Source organism: Prionailurus viverrinus, chromosome D3 (assembly GCF_022837055.1).
Source record: "Prionailurus viverrinus isolate Anna chromosome D3, UM_Priviv_1.0, whole genome shotgun sequence".
In the NCBI taxonomy this organism is placed as follows: domain Eukaryota; kingdom Metazoa; phylum Chordata; class Mammalia; order Carnivora; family Felidae; genus Prionailurus; species Prionailurus viverrinus.
The window spans coordinates 35240025-35266502 of NC_062572.1; the positions used below are offsets into that span (position 1 = coordinate 35240025).

Consider the following 26478-nt stretch of genomic DNA (forward strand, 5'->3'; position numbering starts at 1 on the left):
GAAAAAAAAAAAAGTTCTCAGGTAGTGGGTACAATGGGTGACTTCGCAAAATGATGACTAAAGATGAGTCTTTATTAGCATTTTCAAAACCATGACTGCAGTGAAGTCTGGATCCCCTTAGACAAGGCCCAAGTCCATGAACGGCACGTCAGAAATTTCCTCTTCCTTTCCGCGGAGCCAAGACCCTAGCACAGGCCTCCGGCGTACTCGTCCTCGTCTTCCTCGGTGGCAGGGGCAGTGGCGCCTTCAGACTTAGCCTGTGGTGCTGCAGATTTCTTCTTGATTCCCCCTCCTGGAACCACCAAACTCAGGCCCAGCTTAGCATACTGTCAACGACAAAACATGTTCTCAGGAGCTGCATGACCAGAATCTCAGTGTGCCACGTGTCAACAGTAGTTATCTATACGAGACAGATCTTAGTTCTCTACCAATACTACCATTTAGATGGACGAACACCCACAGCACAACCCACACTGCTCTGCCAGCGGATGGCTCATGACCGTGACGTGACAGGTACGCAACCAGTAAAAACATCAGTTCTCTGCCACACCTAGGAATCTGAGATCATTGGGACCCGCTAAGTAATACTGGCAGGTACCTACAAAATAAAGATCTGTGCAGTAAATGAGAAGTTAAGCTAGAGACAAATTCTTCAAAAATCATCAAACTTACAAAAACCTACAGAAGAATTTATCAAGAAAAAAACCTATATACATCATTACAAAAAACCGAAGGTCTCAAGCTGCTCTAATATCAAATCAAATGAACAGGGGCTCATCAATCTACTGAAAAGGGAAGCACACAAGGGAGACCCACAGACACGGCTCGCGCTCTGTATACGGCACTGTGCGAGGCTGTTTCCCACATGCATATCTATTCTTCGAGACAGGTGGGCAAGACAGGGACCTGCTGCTCCATTCTTACAGATGAGTTAAGTGAGGCTTCCAGAGTTCAGGAGTTCAGTAATACCCCGTGTCACACAACCAGCTGTCACGGAAGTGACACGGAAGTGTCAGCCTCCGACAAGGCCCCTGAATTACAAAGGCCACTACCTGAGGAGGCTCTTTCGGTGAAGCCTAAAAGAAAACTCAAACTAAGCGACCTACAGAGGTCTACGGGAGGAAGGCAAAGCTGAGAACTGGAACCGAATTAAAAACTACAGATATGGTCAACAGTTAGAAGGCTAGATAAATGGCTGTGAACCCACATGGCTGACATCTCAACAGTCTAAGACTATGGTGAAATTCAGGGCAACTGCCGCATTCCTTGTCGGGCAGTAGCCGGAGGTGAAAAATAGACGGGGAACATCTCACACGCCCACAGGAGAAAAATGATCTCACTAGAAGCCTCCACCTTTGAAGGGGAAAGAAAAGAGGCCACTTACATCATTGTCCATGTACTTGAAAAGGGGCGAGTTGCAGACCTCCGACACTTGGTCTTGGTCTTGCTGGTCATAGCCTTCAAGGAGCTGCTCCAGGGCAGCGCAGTCCTCGCTCCCGCTGAACCCTGGAATGCTGCGGCAAGCACGAGTCACACGTCTCCACCTGTCCCCCCCCCCGCCATCCTGCCCCCCAGCAAATGTTTGGCAATATCTGGAGACATTTTTGTTAACAAGTGGGTGGCGGCCTGGGATGCCCCAGACGCCCCACAAGGTACAGGACAGGCCAGACAGCAAGGAATTATGTATGCGCCCCAAAATGTCAGCAGTGCCCAGGCTGAGACCACTCATTTGAACTACCTTCAGTAAGACATGATCCTCCTGTAACATATAATCTGAGAACATTTCTTTACTCCTTTTTTTTGTTGTTCTTTTTTTCTTAGAAGGCAAATAGAACAAAATCATTGAAGTCATTCACTCCCACGAAATCCCCAGGAGAAAAACACAGGGAAGATTCCAACTTGTCAAAATCCTGCTGAAGTGGTTAGGGAAGCCCTCCCACCACTATGAAATGTATTAAAAACCAAAAATGGCTTCAGGACCAATAGCAGCTGTCTAAGCAGTGGTCTGACATTGAGAACTACAGACGTTAACACCGCACATCCGGGCAGCGCTGCCTCCGTCTTACCTGTAGCTCTCTCTGACGCACCTCTCTGCGGCCACGTAGTCACTCCTGTGCAGGTGAACTAAGACTTGAGCGATTGTCTTCTAAAACAGAAGAGGTGATTACGGCCCAAATTTACATCTGTTTAGCAAAGTCAATCCCCTGACATCTGGAGTCATATGGAGACTTATAAATTCTTAGTAGCTTCCACAGGACGCGTGAAGGAAAACACACAACGGCACAGGTCAAACTGTACTGTGCCCACAAGCCACGCACGGTCTTGCTAAATGAAGGCTGATTTAGGGGGTCCGAGGCAAGCCTGCAATCCCACTTGCTCCCAGGTGTCCCAACACTGCCAGTCTGAGGACCACACTGAATAACACAACTTAGAACACAACTACCACACGCTGTAAGAAAATGTCTCTTAGGTATCTACATAGGCTCAATCTTGAAAAAGGAATGAAAAAGAGGGGAGACCTGAGATACCACAGTAATACTCTGGAATTCTTTGACAGTAGGAAAAAGACAAATGAATGAATAAAAACTTTAGGTAATAGGAACAATACTATCTATAAGCCCACAAAAGCATCATTAAGACCAAAGATATGACTGATAAGATCTTATTGGCAGAACGGCTCTTCAAAACGGGTTTTTCAATCTTTTTCCATTCTTCAGACAACTTTTACTGATCCATCTTTAAGTTCACTGTATCTTTTATCATCTCCATTATCAGATTAAGTTCATCCAATATTTACTGCAGACATTGCCTTTTCAGTTCCAAAATTCTCATTTAGCTCATCTTTAGTTTTTATTTAAAAAAAGAAAGAGAGAGAGAGAGAGAGAGAGAGAAAGAAAGAAAGAAAGAAAGAAAAAGAAGAGGAAACAACAGTCCTTTTGTCTATTCATCTGTTTGCCTTTCCACCTCATGGGCCAGTTGCAACAGCTCCTTCAAAGTTGTGAAGTTGTGGGGCACCTGGGTGGCTCAGTCGGTTGGGCGTCTGACTTCGGCTCAGGTCATGGCCTCATGGTTTGTGAGTTCAAGCAATGCGTCGGGCTCTGTGCTGACAGCTCAGAGGCTGGAGCCTGTCCTCCGATTCTGTGTCTCCCTCTCTCTCTCTCCGTCCTTCCCCTGCTTGCACTGTCTCTCTCTCTCAAAAATAAATAAAACATTAAAAAAAAAAAAAAAAAAAGGTTGGGAAGTTGTGACCTGGTAATTCCAACATCTGGGGCACCTCTGGGTGGGCGTCCACTGTCTTCTCTTGAAAACTGGCCGACTTCCTGGCTCCTTCTGTGTGGAGCGCTTTGGGGCTGTATCCTGGACACTGTGGATGTTACGCTGCATAGACTCTCCTAGAATTCTCAGGGGAGCATGGATGCTTTCAGCAGGCAATACCGCAGGCAGGCTCAGACAGCAGGTTCCGTCTGCGGCTGGCGGGCAGCGGCTCTGGTCTTCAGCGCCTCTGCCCTGCCGCTGTGGCTCGGCCCCAAGCAAGAGTCCTGCCAGGGTGCTGTGGGCCCTGGACAGTGGTCAAATCTTACTTCAGCTCCCAAAGCCTATGCCCTGCTGCTCTGGGTCTGTCCGGCACACACGGAGCTGGAGAGTAAACCCAGAACTTGTGTGGGCGCCTGCTCACACCCACACTCGGGATTCCCTTCTCCTTCCTGGGCGTTCTACCTTGCTCTTAGCTCATCGTCCCAGCTCCTCTGGCCAAAGAGACTGATAAGCCTCTTGCGGTGTTTCATCTGCCTGCACCATCGTCACAGCCATTGACATGACTAGGACTCACCCTCAGAACAAAGCCATGGGAGAAACACGGGATAGATGGGTCCCTCCAGTTAGAAACATGGGGTAGATGGGTTTTAGCTGCTGGAGCCTCGGCTGCCGAGCTCCAGGACTGGGGGCCTCTCTCAAGCAATGCCACAAGAAAAATAGGGAAAACCCTGGAAACCATCTCCTGTACTGGCTGCCTGTCCAAGTGCTTACTCACCCCCTGCTTTTATTTTTCAGAGTCCAAGAATTTTTATATTTTGTCCAGAAGTTTTAGCTGTAATCAGCAGGAGAGACAAACTATAGGGGGCTTACTCCATCTTGCCCAAAATTATTTTTAAAAATATCCATGGAATCCAGTCCTAGGTACACAGTTACACCAATATGAAAAATTAACAAATATAAAGCCAAAATAAGCACTTTCAAAGCATACCTTATAACAAGTTGGGTAATTCTCAATCTCCTTATAAATATTTTTTTCTTTCTGAATAGAAAGTGCTGCCTCATCAAACCTAAAGACAAAACAAAGAAATGTCAAACAAGGCAGCTCTAAATGACCTAAAGGGAAGATCGCCTTTGTATTTGATAGCACAGACTTTAGCGAAAATAACACATAAAGCACTTTTAGCTCAGTAACCCAGTTTCCATGAGCTCTGCACATCTGGCTTATGTTTTTGTTTGTTTTTTAATGTTTATTTATTTTTGAGAGACAGAGACAGAGCACAAGCAGGCTCCAAGCTCTGAGCTGTCAGCATAGAGCCCGATGCAGGGCTCGAACTCATGAACAGCGAGATCATGACCTGAGCCGAAGTCGGATGCCTAACCGACTGAGCCACCCAGGCGCCCCATGGCTTATCTTTGAAACACTCCACTCACCCGTTCAGGCATCAAGCAGACAGACAAAAAGCAGCACGTAAGGATAAGTTACTTCAAACAGAGAAGTTTAAGTCTGGTAAAGATCACCCATTAATGAGCCATCTATCCAATCCAACTGCTCTGCTCTGTGAATTTCCATGAAAAGCATTAGACAAGCCCTGATTTAATCACCCCAGAGTTCTTTCCTTCCACTAAGGCCATCCAGACACCCCAAGGGCAGTGCCTCACAGCTGGAGAGTTCTTTCCCCAGCTCTGTCCTCACCACCACACGCTCCACTGCTGCCCAGTGAGCCAGGAAAAATGTCCCTTTTGTCCTCACCATTCACCGGTTTCAATGAACTCTCATCCGTTTTCCTTTTCTTCCATCCCACTCAGACGGCAGGATGAAGAGGAAAGGCACTGCTAACACTGTTCCCCCGAATCCCCCAAGGCCCTCGCCCTTCCCGTTCCGCAGCCTCAATCCCAGCACACCGTACACAGCTCCTCATCTCTTTCTACAGGCGTACCATGGCCCCGTCCTGGGACTCCCTTCCTGGCACCTAACCCTTGCCTCAAGAAAGTGTGCAGGCCTCATCCCAAAAGCCAAAAGGGCAAGCAGTCTGCACTGTTTGGATGCAGAGGCAAAGAGCTGTTTCATAACCCAAATTAACGTATAAAAATGTTAACAATTATCTTTTTAAAAAGATAATTTTAAAATTACGCCTGAATAGTTGAGTCGCATATGCGTGCACACACCACACACACACAGTATTGGCTTGGTTTAATTCTTATAAATTAAACTGAATTTCTGTGGGCCTTACCCTGGCAACTTAATACCTCATACAATAAGAGCACCTGTTGGGATGAGCAGTGGGCGTTGTATGTAAGCGATGAACCACAGGAATCTACCCCCAAAAACCAAGAGCACACTTTACACACTGTATGTTAGCCAATCTGACAATAAATTATATAAAAAAAAAATAAGGCTAACTGGACAAATACATTCTGAATTTCTTACGCCCAACTTGATAAATCTGGGGAACAAAGCCAGTTTATAAATTGCACATGGTAGCAGAATTCTAAGACTGTTCCCCAAGATTCTTGCTCCTTATATATATCCTTATGTAGTCTTCCCTTGAATGTGGGCATGACTTCTAAATATGATAGAACTCACTCCTATGAGGAGTGACTCAGTGACTAATCAACGGACTTTGAGTGAAGAAGAGAGATTGTCTGGATGGGCCTGACGTAATCAGAAGAGCTCGTAAAAGGTCAGAGATTGAAGTCAAGAGACATGCTCTCACCAACCTTGAAGAAGCCACAGAACTACTATCTTGTGAACCGTCCAGAGGGCACATGCCAAGGAACTATGGGTACCTTTAGAGCTGAGGACTGCCCCCAGGAACATGGAGGTAATTCTTAATACTCCTAACAAAACAAAATGCATCTGGTTTTGCTGAAAAGAGAATAAACTGTTTTTGATCTTCCTACAATTCAAAAATAAAATAAAATGTAAGCCCCACAAAAATTATGTGCATACGGCAGGAAATTGTCACAGGACTTCACTCAACCCGGTTTTCAATGGACATCTATCTCCCTCACAATAACTCAAAACTCCTCCACGGCCTCCTGAAATCCAGAACGTATTTTTAACTACCTACAAAACTTTCAGCCAATTCATCACATTGCCAACTAAGCTTAATATCACCCTAATAAACCTTGGCATCACAAAGGACAGGACAGGACAAGGACAGGAAACTAGTTATGTTCAACTAGTACCTACGCCACATACAAACACCCAGTTCTCCCTGTGTTTACAATCTAGTGACTGTCTCAGCCACCAGAGGAGAGTCTGAGAGAGAGCCTTAGAAGTGGGGAGTCAGGTAGTGGTGGGGGTGGTTAATTGATACAGAAGTCAGATTCTCCTCCTCACTGAGAATTATGACAAAGCTCTGGAAAGCACTCTGACTTGGTTCACTGTGCACCAACCACTCAGTGTTACCAACCAGCTCAGCTGCCTCAGAACTTCTCTGGAAGGCACAGGAATGGTCTGTTAAGTCAAACCAACTGGAAGGGCCTGTTCAGGGAGGGGACACGGGCACCGGTGTGGACTGATTTAAGGCCTCACAGATGGAACCTAAATGAACTCTGACTCACTTCTGAATTATGGCTCTCCAGAAATGTGGGAAGAGCACGAGACTAATACCAATATATTAAACAGGATATTTAATGTCACTATACTTAGAAACTACTGTTTTTTTTTTTTTTTTATTTTATTTTTTTTTTTCAACGTTTATTTATTTATTTGGGACAGAGAGAGAGAGACAGAGCATGAACGGGGGAGGGGCAGAGAGAGAGGGAGACACAGAATCGGAAGCAGGCTCCAGGCTCTGAGCCATCAGCCCAGAGCCCGACGCGGGGCTCGAACTCACGGACCGCGAGATCGTGACCTGGCTGAAGTCGGACGCTTAACCGACTGCGCCACCCAGGCGCCCCTAGAAACTACTGTTAAGTTGTGACTAAATATTACAGAATCACATTAATGTAAAAAAATATTATTCTAAATGTAACAAACATAAAATTTAAAATTGCAAGCTATACTCTATTAGATGCTCTTTCTATAATTATATAAAATTACTATTTTAGTTCTTTTGGACAACTGACAGCCCCAATTGAGATTAGAATCAAAGTATATATTCAAAATACTCAAATATCATATAAATTCTCACAGCTATCTTTTTTTAACATATATCCTCCAGGTTTTTCTCATTCCATACTACTGAAATTCTGACGGCAGTACTGTGACAGCTGACTTGTAACTCTTTCATACTATCCATACCCAGGGATAGTTTTCAAAACATCAAATTCCTTACCACTCCTGAATAAATTCAAGTCAATCTTTCTGTTCTTATAAAACTTAAAGAAAGTATTGCCATAACATTTTTGTTCAAGATACTACATAAAATACTATCTTTCAATGCACCTTTACTAAAAAGGAAGAAAAAAAGCAATAAAACATTCATGAAGTCAATAAAAGACATACTGGCTGCCCTAGACATATAAATGTCCCCCTTCCAGCATCTCCATACCACTTTCTCGGACTGTGAAGAAAACTCCGTATTTGTTCTAGAATAATGGTTCTCATCACACACGCTACAGCTGACTAGTAACTTCTGGGAATGGTGGTGGCTACTGCTTGGCCGGGGACCATGTACATGTAGCTAGAAAAGGCGGCTCAGCTGCCCTCCTGGGGAGCTCCTCCTGGCCCCCTCCTTCCCTTTGCTCCACCCCCTAGAAACCAGCTTTAGATAATCTCAGTCTGGACAACAGGTGAGCAGATGTGAAAGCAGAAATACCCTGGGGAGACTGAAGCAGCGCGCACTCGTGCCCAGAGCAGGCCTGACTTTCTGTCCCTAGCTCCAACTTCGCTTCGGATGCCTTCAGTGGTTAAGGGACCTCGGTCGGGCCTTAAGAAGGCTCTGGAGGTCTGCGGGGAGGACTGTCAGGGAGTGGATGAGAAGAGGACAAAGTATGCCAGGGCATGCCTGTCTGCCCTGGGATGAGAAGAGTCCAGGGCACCGTTGCCCGTCTCTCCAGGTGCGAGGCTCTGCTCAGAGAATCAGAATCCAGGTACACTTCAGCTATGCTGCACCACCTGGGACCATCACCACAGACAGCTCTGTTTCTATAAGAAACCCTTTCAGGGACTGACCTCAACTTACTATATCACCGTTTATAAGTTGGGAATCGTTGGAGTTAGCATTCCAGTTGTTTGGATCTCTAGGAAGCTTAGATAAGTAAAATGAATAAATGTAATGACCCAAGGCTTATGTATATGTTAAGTTTTGCCTCACGGTTTAATACAAAACTCTTAATTTAAAATCACAACAAAAATACTACGCCGTTTAGCCCAACAAAAAAATCCTAATCAATGAAAGAAGGTCCTATAAAGTAGCATATCTAAATGAAAACACACCAAAGTTATTAATTCTATATTAATTTATTCCGATGCTACTTTAAACCTGTTTGAATTATATTTTACAATCTATTGTCTTCATGAAGAAAACATTTAATTCAGTCTCAGAAAAAGGTCAACTGATTCTTTAGTCATTTGTTTTTTGATTCCTTCACAGAATAGATCTTGGGTCTTTTCTGTTACGAGGGAAGTAGGGGCAAATTTAATGAGGTTATCTACCTTCAGATTTATAGTTTTCTAAGTGTGTTCACCTTAAATAGTACTAAACAGTGTCTTGGCAAACAATTTTATTAATGACAGAGAGTGCCTACTAAGCTTAAATTAAGGTAAATGAATAAAAATAAAGGAAAATCCAGTAGCATTCTAGGTTTCTGGGGTCCAGCTATATATGCATTAAGTCATATGTTTAAAGGATAAAAAAGCAAATACCCTATTTAATCACAATATTTGACTGTCAAGAACTGGTCAATTTCCCTGGGTGAACATTGGGGGATCTTGTTATTTATGCCTGTACAGCAATTTCTCCTCAAGAGAAACATGTTATAACCCAACCAAATAACGTATCAAGACAACTGCTCTCCCACACTGCTGAGCCAGGTTTTAACCAATAAAACCACAATGCATGATACATTTCGGCATCAGATTTACAAAAACAGCAGATCTTTTAATATTTAATTCCATGTTCCATCTTATAGACATTACTCTTTCTACTCGGTGGCCTGGTGTGCCTGTGGCTTACACCAAATAGATTAACAAGCCATTCCCCACATTACTTAACGGTTCCAAATGTGGACTGAAGGTTTACATGGACACACAGCAACACAGTTTTGGAAATTTTACCTGCGTCCTCGGACCAGCAGTCTGGAGGCTTTTCCTAGTAATTCAACTGCCTGTCGTAAGCGTTCCTCATTCTGAAGGAATCAGAGAAAAGAGACAGTTGGCTGCTTTAATCTAGGAATCTTCTTTTCCTCCCAATAATTATTTGATAAAAAAGTAACAGCACTCAACCAAAGTGGGCAGGGGGAAAATGTCAAAGCTGTTAATCCATTTTATTAACTGTCTAATAAAAAACTACAGTTCAACTGTGAGCACAGAAAACTTTAAAAGCAGTCACTGCATTTCTCTATTTTCCTACAGAAAATGAGCCTAAACATTCTAAGCATACTTAAAGGAAAAAAGTAAAATTCAGACTTACTTCGAACACATTTGCTGTCTGTTGATATAACTGTACAGCCTTTTCTGGATCTACATTTTCTATAAGCCTATGAGACAAGAAAATTGGACTCCTATGAGAGATAGAAAACTTGTTTTTCCAAGGACTTTATTAAGACAAAAAGCCAATGGCTCCTATGCAGACTTGTGTTCCACACACTCACTTTCCAGCGCGTTCCAAGGCCATGGCTGCCGTGTCAGGGGTGCCGTTTTCCAGATACATCATGCTGGCTTTCTCAATCAGCTGAACGGCCTCTGGTAGTTTCTGCATCTCCTTTAGGCAAAGGATAAATGCATCAGCTTAAGCACAGAATTAACAATCAGAAATTCATTTTATTCCTTATTCATGAAAGTAGAATTTATTAATTTTAACGTCTGAATACGTTATACAACAGATAGATTTAAGATGAAATGCCTTCACGTGGTTACTCTCCCCCATCAAGTTCATTTTGCCAAACTAAAAACGTTATCAGTTGAGCTCTACAGAGTTCATCACCACTTTAGAGTTTCAGAAAAGCTCTACCAACGGTAGAAACCAAAACCCTTGCTCTTGACTGTTTTGTAGGATTTATAATTCTCTGAACACTTACTGAGTCCCTACCAGCTGTGAAGCCTATGCCAAAGGCTGCAAACCAGCAGCTCAAGGGCTGTACCTCATTTCCAAGTGCATCTTGCTTGAACCATTCAGTAGTTTTAAATCAGAAACTTTCACAAATTTTCTGTTTTACAGCTTCCTATTTTAAAAAAGTATCACAAGCTCTGGCATCAGCAGGTTTTCATTCCCACATGGCAGGAGTGGGTTGAGGCTGAGCGGATGTCCCGGGAGGCGTGGCGTCTCCTACAGTGACCTCCTCTCTCCGCACTCCCCTCCACACTCCCTGCTGTCCTATACGCCCAGGCCTGCCTCAGTCCCCACTGCCCTGGGCTCATCAGAGTCTGCAGCCCTTTTCCACAATGAGTGCCACCAACACGTTAACTCCATGCCTCACTAGGAGATCATAGGTCTCAGCATCCTGTGGTCCTTACATCTATTATCTCCAAATCTAAACTCTTTTAGAAACAGAACAATAATCATTTACAAGCCAGATATAAGGTTTATGTGGCATTGTCCTACTTAGGGTTGACATCCTTAGATCTTAAAGTAGGCTCCATGCAGACGTTTCATGGGTTGTTTTCAAATCTGCCTGTTCAGTCACTCACTAAGTTGGCAAATTCTTTAGGATACAAAACCTGTTGGTCTCATTCTTACTGATGTCCACATATAACTTTTTCATTCCTTAGCTAAGGAATAAACAAGGATAGGCTGCCATCTGAAAAGTTACACTATTTTATACTCTTCCCCATGTTCTTGTAGCATGGCAAAATCAAAAGGAAAATAAAAACATGCTTATTTTCAGCGGTTTTGTGCCTGAGTCACCCTACTGCTTCTGTGGAACAACCAGGATATGAAATCTAACAGTCGTACAATGACAGAACCAGGGGCGACTCCAGTAAGTGGTGTCTTCCACTCGGCATCCTTCCACATATTGTCACTTCCTAAGCCTTGCTGGCAGATGATTACGAAGGTCTGTATGAATGGAAATTTCAACCCACGGAATTAACGCTGAGCCAAGTAGCTCAGGACCCCTAATGCTGCTAAGGACTGTCCAAAGGCATTTAATTTAAATACAAGAGCATGGCAGAAAGCATTTTCTCTTGTCTCTTCCCCTACCTACTAGGTTTATTTTTCCTTCATTCAAAGCAGTGCCTTCAAATCCTCAAATTAAACCAATACTACCACAACGGAAATGATGTCAAAATAATATCTTTTTATGAAGACTCAAGTCTTAGCCCAGCTGTTAGAATATAAACTGAAGCTGTGAGGATTATAAATTATAGTGGTCTAGCATTTCTGTATTAAGAGAGTGGATCCTAATAATAGCCACAAATGAGATGACACGAGCCACCTGGGAGCTTCCTATTTCTCAGGGGGACCTGGGACAGCAGAAGGTCAGGGCAGACACCCAGCTCCTTCGGCTACAAGAGAAATTCTAGTTGCTAAGAAACTGCTGATAACCTGACCTGCATCACCAAATCTGGTTGCAGGTTTTATCCAGAAAAGCTTTACTACAATGGCAACGTAACAGTTTATCACAAGGAAGCACCATAATTTATTTAAATATCTTATTAAAAATTTAGATAACTGCCATTTTTCTTAAGCAATCTACAATAAACATTTTTACACATAAATCTTTGCTATCTGTCTCTTTACAACAGAGTCACAGAATTGGAATTCCTAGGTCAAAGGATATGGAAATTCTTAAAGCCCGTGATATATATTTTGAAAGTAATTTTTTAAATGGCATTAAAAAGAAAATCTGCATGAAAAAGTTAAATGTAAATAGTAAGATACGTATGTACATAGAAAAATGACTAAAAGAAAAAAATAAACTCATTACTAACGTTTTTTGGTCCTTCCAGTTTCTAAATGTTCTACAATGAGCATGTATTCTTTAAAAAATCAGTTAAGATTATAAAAGTCATTAAAATTTAAAAAAATAGTTGTACTAAAGCATGAGTTCTTAAAGCTTCATAATAATTCAAACAGCTTTTACCGTATTAGGAAACATAAGAATGGAAAGGAAATGTTCTATGTCAACTGCTACTTGGCATGCTTTGTAAGTGTCATAAAGTAACATGTTTTTTCTGACCACAACAGTGTATTACTTCCCAACCTGCTTTAATGAGGCAGAAATATGAAAAGCGGCACAAGCACATTAGCCAACTATTCCATTCAACAAGAATCAGAATTAAATATCAATTGCTTAAGTCTAAGGTTCTTTTCAATGCCAGCTTTTATAAAACAAGCAAAACTCTCCTTTCTAAAACCCAAGAGTGGGGTGCCTGGATGTCTCAGTCCACTAAGTGTCTGACTTTCGCTGTTCATGAGTTCAAGTCCCGTGTCGGACTCTGTGCTGACAGAGCAGAGCCTGCTTCCGATTCTGTATCTCCCTCTCTCTCTCTGCTCCTCCCCCACTTGGGCTCTGTCTCTGTCTCTCTCAAAAATAAATATTTTTTAAAAAGTTAAAAATAAAAATTAAAAAAATAAAGCCCAAGAGTAACAAAAAACATGTATTTGTAAATTTTTACTGCATTAAAATCTCATGAAGCTCTCAGGAGTAGGGAAATCTCCCAAAGAGCTGTTTATCAACAAGCTCCTGGTTACAAAGCATAGAAATTTGTTCCTGGTTTCCTCCATTAAGTTTTCTCTTAAATTTCACCTTTAAAACTCCCTATCTTAAGACACACAGAATATACTTTGGAAATAAAATCGCAGCACCTCTCACCTTACAGCAAGGAGACTTTTCAATCTCAACACAAATTTACTTTAACACCTTTTAGTTAATTCATTTTACCTACAGAACAGTTGTGACACAGTACTGACCTTCAACATCATGCCAGCTTGCTCATAAGCTCTGCAAAGAGAATACAAGTTCTCAGATGAGATCTTAATGAAATAAGGAGGAGGAGAAACTTTCTACCACAGATAGGAGAAGTTAGATCAATTAAAATTGGCTCAGGCACTATATGCTGCTTTAGGCCTTGAGTAACATTTTTCTTCTTGTTATTTTTGAGGGCAATAATGCCTTGGAAACAACTGACATCTGAGTTAAAGGGATTTTACTTTGCAGATGCAAAATTAAGTAAAACTCAGACAGGTTAAAGGACTTTCTATGTGACAAAACTAAATCCAAGTTTTGCAACATGTACTCTCCACGAAAGCAGGAGAAAGCCTGCTTCTCTCCACAAGTACTATTAACTATCAAGGAAGAGGGGGGAAAACATACTTGTTTTTTCATAGGTCATTGAAGAAAATGGCCCTAAAAATATTTGGTGAATTGAACTTAACCGCTGTATATCTTAGGAGTGACTTCATTTCTAAGGGTCAGGTAAAGACTGAAACAAATGGAAATGATGATTTTATCTAAATCAATACAAAATAATTCACTATTTATGGATTTATAACGTAGGAAAAATTTACCGACCTATGGAAAAACAGCAACATTTAAAACATAAACTGCAAATACATGAAAACATGGAAAATATTTACTTACTTGGCAGCATGAAAAAGACTGAATGGATGTAACAAAGTTAAAATTAAGGAAAAAAACCAAATCAACAGTTTCTACAGATCTACCACTTAAAAAACGTCAACTGCCCCAGGTGGTTCCAAAAGACAAATCCTACAAACAGATGAAGCAGTAATTTTATGCCTATTGATGTCGCTTAAAACTACATAATTCACAAAAAACACTGAAAAAATAAAAATACCACATAGATTTTTAAGTTCTTTCCACTGCCCATTTATCTGTAAAGTTTCACTAAAATGCAAGGTTATTACAACCGCAATTTCAAAGTAGATAAAAAAGACACTTTTTACAGAGTAAATTTTCAAATACCTCAGAAAAATTTATTTAAACTACTCATCTTTTTTCAAATACCTAAGGAAGACTGTATTTTAAAAATTTCCACTACCTGCCTCACTCTTCAGCACCTGTGTATCTCCCTCACTTCAGCCCAAGTAAAACCACCATGGAGCAAATCCAGAAACAACAGAAATAAACTCTCAACTACAGTTCTGCAAAACAGTGTAAACATTATGAGCAGTCTCTGTAAATGCTCCCTCGGTTAAAAATGCAGAACTTTTCTGATCATTTTCTAACTTAATAGCATTGTTCTCTGCACACGTAGCCAACTTATAACAAAAGGAGTTTCAGTCTGTATCATTCTAATTCCCGAACTCCTTTGTAAAGGTTGAAAAAGATACGCCCTGTTATTCTCATGAGCAACAGCTTCTCTCAGGCAGGCATCTTTCGCTTGCTCAAACTGTTTGGCGTTTTTAAAAGCAACAGCTGAAACGGAACAACAACAAAGACAGACGTTCTAATCCATCATGACAAAACTTCCAACGAATCATTACTAAAATCTGTATCACGTGGGAAGTATTAGAAAATATACTTATTTTAATCAAACACCTAAGAAGTTTTATAAAACAGCACTTTTTAAAAAGCAATTTTCTTGTCACTTTTTTGATTACCAGTAACTTAGAAGTACTTTCAAAAGTTTGTTTTTGTTTTTGCTTTTTTTTTAATTGTAGACTACTGGCGATAAGTCAGTGCTACTTTCACTCAAAGCCAAGTCTTTTTAACACCTACTTTTTAACACCTTTATAAGGTACTGTCATAAAAGACAGTACCTTACTTCACCAGTTTTACCGTTAATAATAAAAACAGTGCTGTAGTTATAGCTAAATCCATCTTTCAAGTTACTTAGAAACTGAAGACCAATAAACACCTTCAATATTTGTGTAATAAACCCTCCTTTTGTCACAATCTTTAAATAAATGCCCAAAACATTAACAATGCATGTCTTTTAAAGCTTTTACACTGTTCAGTAGGTTTCTGTGAAAATGACATTTCTATTGTCCAAAGAGCTAAAATATATTGCTCACTGTTATAAAGTGTCATCAGAGTAAAACAATTAGGAATGGTCCTAAAATAGGATCTTACAGATTTTGGAAAACTTGCCAAGGGTTGCTTACAAATAAGTAAAAAAGGATACTGTTTAAAAAAAAAAAAGTATTTGTTAAAATCAAACTCTGAAAATTCTCTTCAATAAAATGTTGAAAATAAACTACCGAACTATTTTCATCCCTGGACGTCCACATTTTGCTTTTTTAAAAAGTTATTCTAATGATTAAATGTATTTTGCATAACCCCTTAAAGAAAAGAAACAAAGGATGATTTAATGGCAAAACAGGACCTGAAATACGTTATCCGTGAAAGCAACTCATGGTCTCGGATGCATATAAAACAAATCTGTGTTAAATTTCCCTCAGGAGATTTGCCAAACGTTGTGCCCTCCACTTACAAAAGCATTCTTGTACAAGGTATCGACAGAATCCACACGAGGTTTGATTTTAATAATTTTCCTTTTAAGTATAACATAAATAACTGGCGTAAGTCAACAGAGAGAATTTACTCAGGATTTAAATGAAAGTGTTAAAGACTCATTAGTTCCTACTTACCGGATTTCTGCATTCTTTGGTGATATACTAAAACTAAAGTCTATCAAAAGCACATTACACAGGTGGTCTCTACATTCGGCTAACAAACGTGATCCAAGCTGTGGCTGCAACACAACTGCAAATGTATTCAGAGCACCTCAAAAACCGCATTAGGCTTTATATCCAAAATAATTGTGGATATGCCGAAAGCTATCGTTCCATAACTGAATGCTAAATTTTTGATAAAGTCCCTCTCTGTTGCATATTGCAGATCATTTTTATCTAATGTACAGATAAATTTATTCAAATATTTATACAGCTTCATACTTCATGAACACATCAGTGTATCTCAAAAGTGCGGCTCTTAAAAAAACGTGTGCCAAACAAACACAAGATTGGCAGATCTATTCAGATTAAGGCTAAATTTTTAAAAGTTAAGAAAAATTTTTATTCAATTATAGGAAGCACAAGAGAGAGATACAGAAAAACTCCTGGAAGTAGCAAACAACTGACTGAAATTCAAGCATGTAAGAACAATGCAAAAACCCTGCAGCTATGTGCCACCAACCCTCCCCATCTCTGCCGTCAGGACAGACAGCTGCAGGGAACTGGACCTCTCACTCAGTCCTCAACACATCTGAAAATAACAAGTGAGAACAAAGCAAGGGTTTGGGCAGGTTTATTTTTTTGTTGTTTTTTGTTTTTTTTAACTATTAAAATCTTAGAGCATCGAGTGTTAAGTACTTTGCCGAGAAGTTACCAGCCTATGTTAAGATTACACGTTGGAGTTACAAGGTTATGGTCACACATACCTGCTTTTCCATATTCAGAAGCGGCACTGTCATAATCTGGCTTCCATTTTAAAAAACCAGTTTTCAGGCTAAAAGGAAATGAAGACACAAGTTACCAACTACATGTGTAAGTCAGAACCCTGCTTTAATAACTTTATAGGTGATTTTAAAAAACCAACAACAGGGTGCCTGGGTGGCTCAATCGGTTAGGTGTCCGACTTGATCAGGTCATGATCTCACAGTTCGTGGGTTCGAGCCCCATGTCAGGCCTGTGCTGACAGCTCAGAGTCTGGAGCATGCTTTGGATTCTGTCTCCCTCTCTCTCTGCCCCTCCTCTGCTCATGCTCTCTCCCTCTCTCAAAAATAAACAAACATTAAAAAAAAAAAAAAAAAACCGGCATTTATCTTCTTACCCAGCTGCCTTCTTGGGCTGCTCCAAGGAACAAATCCAAGCACATCTGGCGGAGGGTCCAAATTATTACTACCAGTAGGGTAATAAAATAACCAAGGACACGAAAATAGAGATCAAGTAACAATCTCCAGAAAAACACCTCCTGAAGGGCCAGGCCCTGGACAGTGTACCACTCTCCTTTAATATAGCAGTGCTCACAGGTGCAGAGCACACAACAAGTTTTTAAAACGCCTAAGGGACAGAAAACTAGCCAAAATGGCGAAACAGAAGAATTCTCCTCAAAAGAAATTCCAGAAAATAGCGACAGCTAACGAATTGATCAAAACTGATTTAAGCAATATAACAGAACAAGAATTTACAGTAATAGTCATAAAAATTAATCCCTGGGCTTGAAAAAGGCATACAGGACAGCAGAGAATCTATTGCTACAGAGATCAAGGGACTAAAAACTAATCATGATGAATTAAAAAATGCAGTAAATGAGGTGCAAAATAAAATGGAGGCGGCCACAGTGCGGACTAAAGAGGCAGAGGAGAGAATAGGTGAATTAGAAGATAAAATTATGGAAAAAGAGGAAGCTTAGAAAAGGAGATATATAAAAAAAATCCAGGAGTACGAGGGGGAGAATTAGAGACCTAAGTGATGCAATCAAACGGAACAATATCCACATCACAGGAATTCCAGAAGAGAGAGAGAGAAAAAGGGGCTGAAGGTGTACTAGAACAAATCATAGCTGAGAACTGCCCTGATCTGGGGAAGGAAACAGGCACTGAAACCCAAGAGGCACAGAGAACTCCCTTCAGACATAACCTGAATCGAATCGATCTTCTGCAGGACATATCATAGTGAAACTGGCAAAATACAAGGATAAAGAGAGAATTCTGAAAGCAGCTAGGGATAAATGGGCCTTAACATACAAAGGTAGACACATAAGAGTAGTAACAGACCTATCTACTGAAACCTGGCAGGCCAGAAAGGAACGGCAGGAAATTTTCAATGTGATGAACAGAAAAAACATGCAGCCAAGAATCCTTTACCCAGCAATTCTGTCATTCAGAATAGAAGGAGAGATAAAGGTTTTCCCAAACATACAAAAACTGAAGGAATTCATCACCACTAAACCAGCCCTACAAAAGATCCTAAAGGGGACTCTGTGAGTAAAAGGTTGCAAGGACCACAAAGTACCAGAGACACCAGTACAAGCATGAAACCTACAGATATCACAATGACTCTAAACCCATATCTTTCAATAATAATATTGAATGTAATGGACCAAATGCTCCAACCAAAAGACACAGGGTATCAGAATGGATAAAAAAAACAAGACCCATCTATTTGCTGTTTACAAGATACTCATTTTAGACCTGAGGACACCTTCAGATTGAAAGTGAGGGGATGGAGAACTATCTATCATGCTACTGGAAGTCAAAAGAAAGCTGGAATAGTCATACTTCTATCAGACAAACTAGACTTTAAATGAAAGGCTGTAACAAGAGATGAAGAAGGGCATTATATAATAATTACAGGGTCTATCCATCAGGAAGAGCTAACAATTATAAATGTCTATGCACCGAATTCAGAAGCCCCCAATATATAAAACAATTAATCACAAACATAAGCAACCTTATTGATAAGAATGTGGTTAATTGCAAGAGACTTTAACTCCACTTACAACAATGGATAGAACATCTAGACAGAAAATAAATAAAGAAACAAGGGCCCTGAATGATATATTGGATCAGATGGACTTGACAGATATATTTAGAACTCTGCATCCCAAAGCAACAGAATACACTTTCTTCTTGAGTGCACATGGAACATTCTCCAAGACAGATCACATACTGTGTCATAGAACAGCCCTTCATAAGTATAAAAGAATTGAGATCATATCATGCACACTTTCAGACCACAATGCTATGAAACTTGAAATCCACCACAGGAAAAAGTCTGGACAACCTCCAAAAGCATGGAGGTTAAAGAACATCCTACTAAAGAATGAATGGGTCAATCAGGCAATTAGAGAAGAAATTAAAAAATATAGGGAACAAATGAAAATGAAAATACATCAATCCAAACGCTTTGGGATGCAGCGAAGTCAGTCCTGAGAGGAAAATACATTGCAATCCAGGCCTATCTCAAGAAACAAGAAAAATCCCAAATACAAAATCTAACAGCACACCTAAAGGAAATAGAAGCAGAACAGCAAAGACAGCCTAAACCCAGCAGAAGAAGAGAAATAATAAAGATCAGAGCAGAAATAAACAATATAGAATCTAAAAAAACAGTAGAGCAGATCAATGAAACCAAGAGTTGGTTTTTTTGAAAAATAAACAAAATTGATAAACCTCTAGCCAGGCTTCTTGAAAACAAAAGACAGCAGATACAAATACATAAAATCACGAATGAAAATGGAATTATTACAACCAACCCTCAGAAATACAAGCAATTATCAGGGAATACTATGAAAAACTATATGCCAACAAACTGGACAACGTGGAAGAAATGGACAAATTCCTAAACACCCACACACTTCCAAAACTCAAACAGGAAGAAACAGAAAATTTGAACAGACCCAAAACCAGTGAAGAAATTGAATCAGTTATCAAAAATCTCCCTTGGGGCACCTGGGTGGCTCAGTCAGTTGAGCGTCCGACTTTGGCTCAGGTCATGATCTCGCGGTCCATGAGTTAGAGCCCTGTGTCGGGCTCTGTGCTGACAGCTTGGAGCCTGCTTCCAATTCTGTGTCTCCCTCTCTCTCTCTGCCCCTCCCCCGCTCATGCTCTGTCTCTCTCTCTCTCTCTCTCTCTCTCTCTCTCTCTCTCTGTCAAAAATAAATAAACATTGAAAGAAAAAAAAATCTCCCAACAAATAAGAATCCAGGACCAGATGCTTCCCTGGGGAATTCTACCAGACATTTAAAGCAGAGTTAATACCTATCCTTCTCAAGCTGTTGCAAAAAATAGAAAGGGAAGGAAAACTTCCAGACTCATTCTATGAAGCCAGCATTACTTTGATTCCCAAACCAGACAGAGACCCAGCAAAAAAAGAGAACCACAGGCCAATATCCCTGATGAATATGGATGCAAAAATTCTCAACAAGATACTAGCAAATCGAATTCAACAGCATATAAAAAGAATTATCCACCATGATCAAGTGGGATTCACTCCTGGGCTGCAGGGCTAGTTCAACATTCGCAAATCAATCAATGTTGATGCATCACATTAATAAAAGAAAAGAACCATATGATCCTGTCAATCGATGCAGAAAAAGCATTTGACAAAATTCAGCATCCTTTCTTAATAAAAACCCTCCAGAAAGTCGGGATAGAAGGAACATACTTAAACATCATAAAAGTCATTTATGAAAAGCTAATACCATCCTCAATGGGGAAAAACTGAGAGCTTTCCCCCTGAGATCAGGAACACGACAGGGATGTCCACTCTCACCGCTGTTGTTTAACATTGTGTTGGCAGTTCTGGCATCAGCAATCAGACAACAAAAGGAAATCAAAGGCATCCAAATTGGCAAAGATGAAGTCAAGCTTTCACTTTTTGCAGATGACATGATATTATACATGGAAAACCCGAGAGACTCCACCAAAAGTCTCCTAGAACTGACACATGAATTCAGCAGTCGCAGGATACAAAATTAACGTACAGAAATCAGTTGCATTCTCATACACTAATAATGAAGCAACAGAAAGACAAATAAAGGAACTGATCCCATTCACAATTGCACCAAGAAGCATAAAATACCTAGGAATAAACCTAACCAAAGATGTAAAAGATCTGTATGCTGAAAACTATAGAAAGCTTATGAAGGAAACTGAAGAAGACACAAAGAAATGGAAAAACATCCCATGCTCACGGATTGGAAGAATAAATATTGTTAAAATGTCAACACTACCCAAAGCAATCTACACATTCAATGCAATCCCAATCAAAATTGCACCAGCATTCTTGAAGCTAGAACAAGCAATCTTAAAGTCTGTATGGAACCACAAAAGACCCTGAATAGCCAAAGTGATATTGAAGAAGACCAAAGCAGGAGGCATCACAATCCCAGACTTTAGCCTCTACTACAAAGCTGTCATCATCAAGACAGCATGGTATTGGCACAAAAACAGACACATAGACCAATGGAATAGAATACAGAGTCCAGAATTGGACCCACAAAAGTATGGCCAACTCATCTTTGACAAAGCAGGAAAGAATATCCAATGGAAAAAAGGCAGTCTCTAACAAATGGTGCTGGGAGATCTGGACAGCAACATGCAGAGAAGAATGAAACTAGACCACTTTCTTACACCATTCACAAAAATAAACTCAAAATGGATGAAGGACCTGAATGTGAGACAGGGGAAACCATCAAAACGCTAGAGGAGAAAGCAGGAAAAAAACCTCTCTGACCTCAGCCGCAACAATTTCTTGACGTATCTCCAAAGGCAAGGGAATTAAAAGCAAAAATGAACTATTGGGACCTCATCAAGATAAAAAGCTTCTGCAGGGCAAAGGAAACAATCAACAAAACTAAAAGGCAACCGACGGAATGGGAAAAGATATTTGCAAATGACATACCAGATAAAGGGCTAGTATCCAAAATCTATAAAGAGCTCATCAAACTCCACACCCAAAAAACATAATCCAGTGAAGAAATGGGCAGAAAACATGAATAGACACTTCTCTAAAGAAGACATCCAGATGGCCAACAGGCACATGAAAAGATGCTCAACGTTGCTCTTCATCAGGGAAATACAAATCAAAACCACACTGAGATACCACCTCACACCGGTCAGAGTGGCTAAAATGAACAAATCAGGAGACTGTAGATGCTGATGAGGATGTGGAGAAACGGGAACCCTCTGGCACTGTTGGTGGGAATGCAAACTGGTGCAGCCGCTCTGGAAAACAGTGTGGAGGTTCCTCAGAAAATTAAAAATAGATCTACCCTATGACCCAGCAGTAGCACTGCTAAGAATTTACCCAAGGGATACAGGAGTGCTGATGCAGAGGGGCACTTGTACCCCAATGTTTACAGCAGCACTTTCAACAACAGCCAAATTATGGAAAGAGCTTAAATGTCCATCAACTGATGAATGGATAAAGAAATTGTGGTTTATATACACAATGGAATACTACGTGGCAATGAGAAAGAATGAAATCTGGCCTTTTGTAGCAACGTGGATGGAACTGGAGAGTGTGATGCTAAATGAAATAAGTCACACAGAGAAAGACAGATACCATATGTTTTCACTCATATGTGGATCCTGAGAAACTCAACAGAAGACCAGCAGGAAGGAGAAGGGGGGAAAAAAAGTTACAGTGAGGGAAGGAGGCAAACATAAGAGACTCTTAAATACTGAGAATAAAGTGAGGGTTGGTGGGGGGGGTAGGGTGGAGGAGAAAGTGGGTGATGGGCATTGAGGAGGGCACCTGTTGGGATGAGCACTAGGTGTTGTATGGAAACCAATCTGACAATGAATTTCATATTACAAACAAAACAAAATACCAACAACAACATGGGGAGGCCACCAGGTACAAAGTTACCATCTTGCCCACCTCTACCCAAATTTATTCACAATGAACTACAACCTCGCCATTTTCCCTTTCACTATCATAGATGTGGATTTCCTTCTTTTGAAATGTTGGTATAACATCCACATACAGCAGAAATTCTCAGTGTGGGGTCCCCAGACCAGCACTGCCAGAAAGCATGCTAGAAATACTAACTCATCCTGCCCCAGACCTACAGAACCAGAAACCCCGGGCTGGCAGCAACAATCACAGTATAACAGACCGTGAGGTGCATTAACGCTTGAGACCCTCTGCAGCACAGCATCAAGTAAGCAGTTGGATTCATGAGGCTGAAGCTCAGGAGGGGCTACAGGTATTATTAACTAAGGAGCCACTGGCTTATGCCACACCAGGGGCCTAGGTAAGATCCCCTAGGGATATCTTAGAGAATGAGCAGAAAGACTACAGAATATAAACATTCAGAGGAACAACACAGGGAGTCAGCAACACGGGTTGAGAACTCACACCAGTGAACAGGGAGGATAACAAGAAAGATGAGGATGTTATGAAAACAACAGAAGCTATTCCAGGATGACCACTGGTTCCTTAGATACCAAAGCAAAGGACCATCAATTTTGAGTCCTTACCTTACCTGCCCTTTCTTCAATATTTTATTCCTTTTTTATTTTAAAATAAGCTCAGACTCACACTTTGAAGTAACTTTAACACTTTAAAGTCACTAAAGTAAAGTGACTGTCAAACTTGGGTGTGCATAAGAACTGCTAAATAAATGTCATTTTAGTTTCTAAATTTCAATTCAATAAGGAAAGTCTACTTACACAGAACACTGTAAGCTGCTTCAAAGGAGCACCCTAACTGAAAGACGGGGGAATCCCCAAGAGCCCTCAGAAATACATGTTTATTTTGTCAGCCCTAACTTTTAAGCAATATTTTTTGCCAAATAAGCATGTTTAACATTTGTGTTTGCATATTCACTGCTATAAGATCCAAATGTGTGAGCCATTTTTTAAGCTCACCAAGAATATTATTGCTCAGAAAAATAAAATGTTTAAATTGCAGTCTAATCCACAACACTAGAGAAGTACTCCAATAAGGCAAAATTCTAATCCTTCACCCTACACTAAAGGGTTCGTTATATTCTGTATACTAACGTAATTTCTTAAATCCCAACCCAAACACAGTATGAATGTATTGTCTGATGTGCTACACATGGAAAGAGCTAGAGATTTAAAAATACAGCAAATCGGGGCGCCTGGGTGGCGCAGTCGGTTAAGCGTCCGACTTCAGCCAGGTCACGATCTCGCGGTCCGTGAGTTCGAGCCCCGCGTCGGGCTCTGGGCTGATGGCTCGGAGCCTGGAGCCTGCTTCCGATTCTGTGTCTCCCTCTCTCTCTGCCCCTCCCCCGTTCATGCTCTGTCTCTCTCTGTCCCAAAAATAAATAAAAACGTTGAAAAAAAAAAAAAATTAAAAAAAAAAAATAAATAAAAATACAGCAAATCATCCCCAGTCAACTAAATACATCTAATAAGAAAGAGAGAAGGCACACTGGTTAATTTAATGGCTCTACCTGTTAGTGTTTTTGATATTTTGGTCCCAAGAGTCAATAAAGAAGGGTGCCTGGGTGGCCCAATCAGTTAAGCATCTGACTCTTGACCTTGGCTCAGGTGATGATTTCTTGGTCCCGGAGATCGAGCCCTCATTGGGCTCCGTGCTGTGACTGCAGAATCCTTTCAGGATTCTCTCTCTCTCTCTCTCTCTCATTCTCTCTCTCAATAAATAAATAAAAATAAATAAATTTAAAAAAATTGTTTTAATTAAAATTTTTTTTTTTAATTAAAAAAAGAGAAGCGTCAATAGCTGAAGATCTCTCTTCCACTTCATCTCTCCAAACTCTCCGAAACCTTGACTCTTGTCAAGCTTTTCACTCCGGTCAAGTCATTAAAGATTGCCAATTCTGTCTGACAGATGTTGCCCAATCCTGCCCCCTGCACAGTTACTTTAATTTGGACCCCGGTCAAGTCTACTAACCTGTCATGGGAAAGTCACCTTTCCTGCCTGCTCTCTTCTTCCATTTCCCCCACCCCGAGGATAGTAACTTTTCCTTACTTTGTATATCCACTGAAACCACTGCATACCTCTATTCTAGCATTTAATATCTGACTTATATGCCCACCTGTGAAGTCTAGGCTCCTGAGCAAAGGACCACTTTTCATTACCTCAATAACCCCAGTGGCTGGGACAGATACACAGGACAACTTTGCAGATGTTTGCTTACTGAATAGGCCAAAGTTCTCACTTTTCTCTCTCCCTGCCCATTCTCCATGTTGGTGCCACACCTCTTTGCCAAAAATAAACCTAAACACGTCCCACTCCTTATATGATCCCCAGAAGAGCTAAGGTTCAGGACCATCAGAGGAGCAGCCCCTTCAAAGTCCGACCCCAAATTCTCTGCTCTAGCTCATCCCCTGGCACTACAACTACTCTACATTAACTATTCCCCCAGCATATTTTCAGGGCTGTGCTCAGACTACATCCTGTGCATAAATGCTGTCTCACAGGATTTTCCCTCCGTCTAAAAACTTATTTTCTGGGCCCTGCTCAGAAATCACCTCTGGGAAATCTTCCTAAATTTCCCCAGGCAGAATAAACTTTTCTCCCTGTGCTACCAAAGCAAAGTTAACACAGCTTTATTCTGGTCCTTAGTACACACACTTTTCTAATGATACTTTCGTTTGCTCTCAGTAGAAAGCAAGACTGTTGTGGTCATTTCCAGTACCTTACACACTGCCTGGAAGCAGTGATATGGTACACCGGAAAGATCTTGAATTTTCCCACTGTTCAAAAACTGGCGCTGCCACCTTTCAACCGTACAGCTTCGGGCAAGTCACCATAAAGTTTCTCCAAGCCTCGCCTCCTCTTCTGTAAAATGAAATTCTGCACGTCCAAAGTTGTAAAGATCTCAGATCAGGTATGTGAAGCATCTGACACACGGCACCATGTAGACTTTTTCATGTTCTAGAACTGCTAGACAGAAATTCGTTGCAGTAATGACACGGAGGAGGAGGAGAGTGTTCAAGGACTGGACGAATCAGTTCAGTTCCGCAAATGTCTGTTGGGTGCCTACTTAGTACCATCTCAGAAGCTGGGCGAACACATAAAATGACTAAGGAAGCCCCCCCCCCCCAAAACCGTATATTGGGACAGAAGAGACAACTGCGGAGTTTTCAGGGTACATCTGTAGCTCCTTTCTCAACTCTACTTTAGAGTGCTGGTTTTCAAGAAGGCGATTTTATCTCCCAGGGGGTCAGTTTCGTCGGCTCGAACAGGGAGGAGAGGTGCTGCAGGCATCTAGTAGCTAGAGGCCACGGACGCTGCTAAACTACAGTGCACAAGACGGTCTCCTAAACCAATCATCCAGTCCAGAGAGCCCAGAACAGAAGCAGCTGCACAGCCTCCAGCCCACCGACCCCAAAAGACAGAGGAGACGACTTCCGGCAGGGGGGGACCAAGTCCGCTTCCGGAGGAGAAGCTGGCCCCGCCCAGGCCGCAGCCCCTCCGGGAGGCCGCTGCCTTCCCCGCTCGCTCCCCCGCGCCCTCCCTCCAACTCGCAGGTGCCAGGACCGGGCGGGGGTGGGGGCACCGACCCACCGCCGGGACAGCGGCCCACGTCAGTGTCTCTCACTCACTATTTCTCTGCTTTGGCGAGGTGCTCCAGCCCCTCATTTATCTTCTGAGCCGCCATCTCGAAGGTCCGGGCCCTGACGTGGAGGGCGAGAGCCCGGCTGAGGAGGCGTGGGAACGCCGAGGGGAAAGCCGGGACGACGCGGCAGCCCGGCTGCTA

At 41.4% G+C, this 26478-nt stretch overlaps 1 protein-coding gene across 1 annotated transcript; it reads right to left on the minus strand.

Moving 5' to 3' along the window:
• Positions 1–26478, minus strand: NAPG (NSF attachment protein gamma). The gene is made up of 12 exons (XM_047827877.1): positions 26324–26478; positions 16712–16779; positions 14661–14745; positions 13948–13965; positions 13278–13308; positions 10018–10127; positions 9837–9903; positions 9482–9552; positions 4244–4322; positions 2067–2146; positions 1385–1514; positions 1–326 (listed from the first exon to the last, which is right to left on the minus strand). The coding sequence occupies exons 1-12, from the start codon at positions 26377–26379 to the stop codon at positions 186–188; spliced, it is 936 nt and encodes a 311-aa protein (XP_047683833.1). The 5' UTR covers positions 26380–26478; the 3' UTR covers positions 1–185.

Excerpts from the sequence above, each read along its gene's own strand:
- NAPG (XM_047827877.1), bottom strand. The coding sequence starts at position 26,379 with ATGGCGGCTCAGAAGATAAATGAGGGGCTGGAGCACCTCGCCAAAGCA. Across the intron at positions 9,904-10,017 it reads GCCTTGGAACGCGCTGGAAA|GCTTATAGAAAATGTAGATC; the intron begins GTGAGTGTGTGG and ends CTTGTCTCATAG. Across the intron at positions 4,323-9,481 it reads CTGCTGGTCCGAGGACGCAG|GTTTGATGAGGCAGCACTTT; the intron begins GTAAAATTTCCA and ends TTTTGTCTTTAG.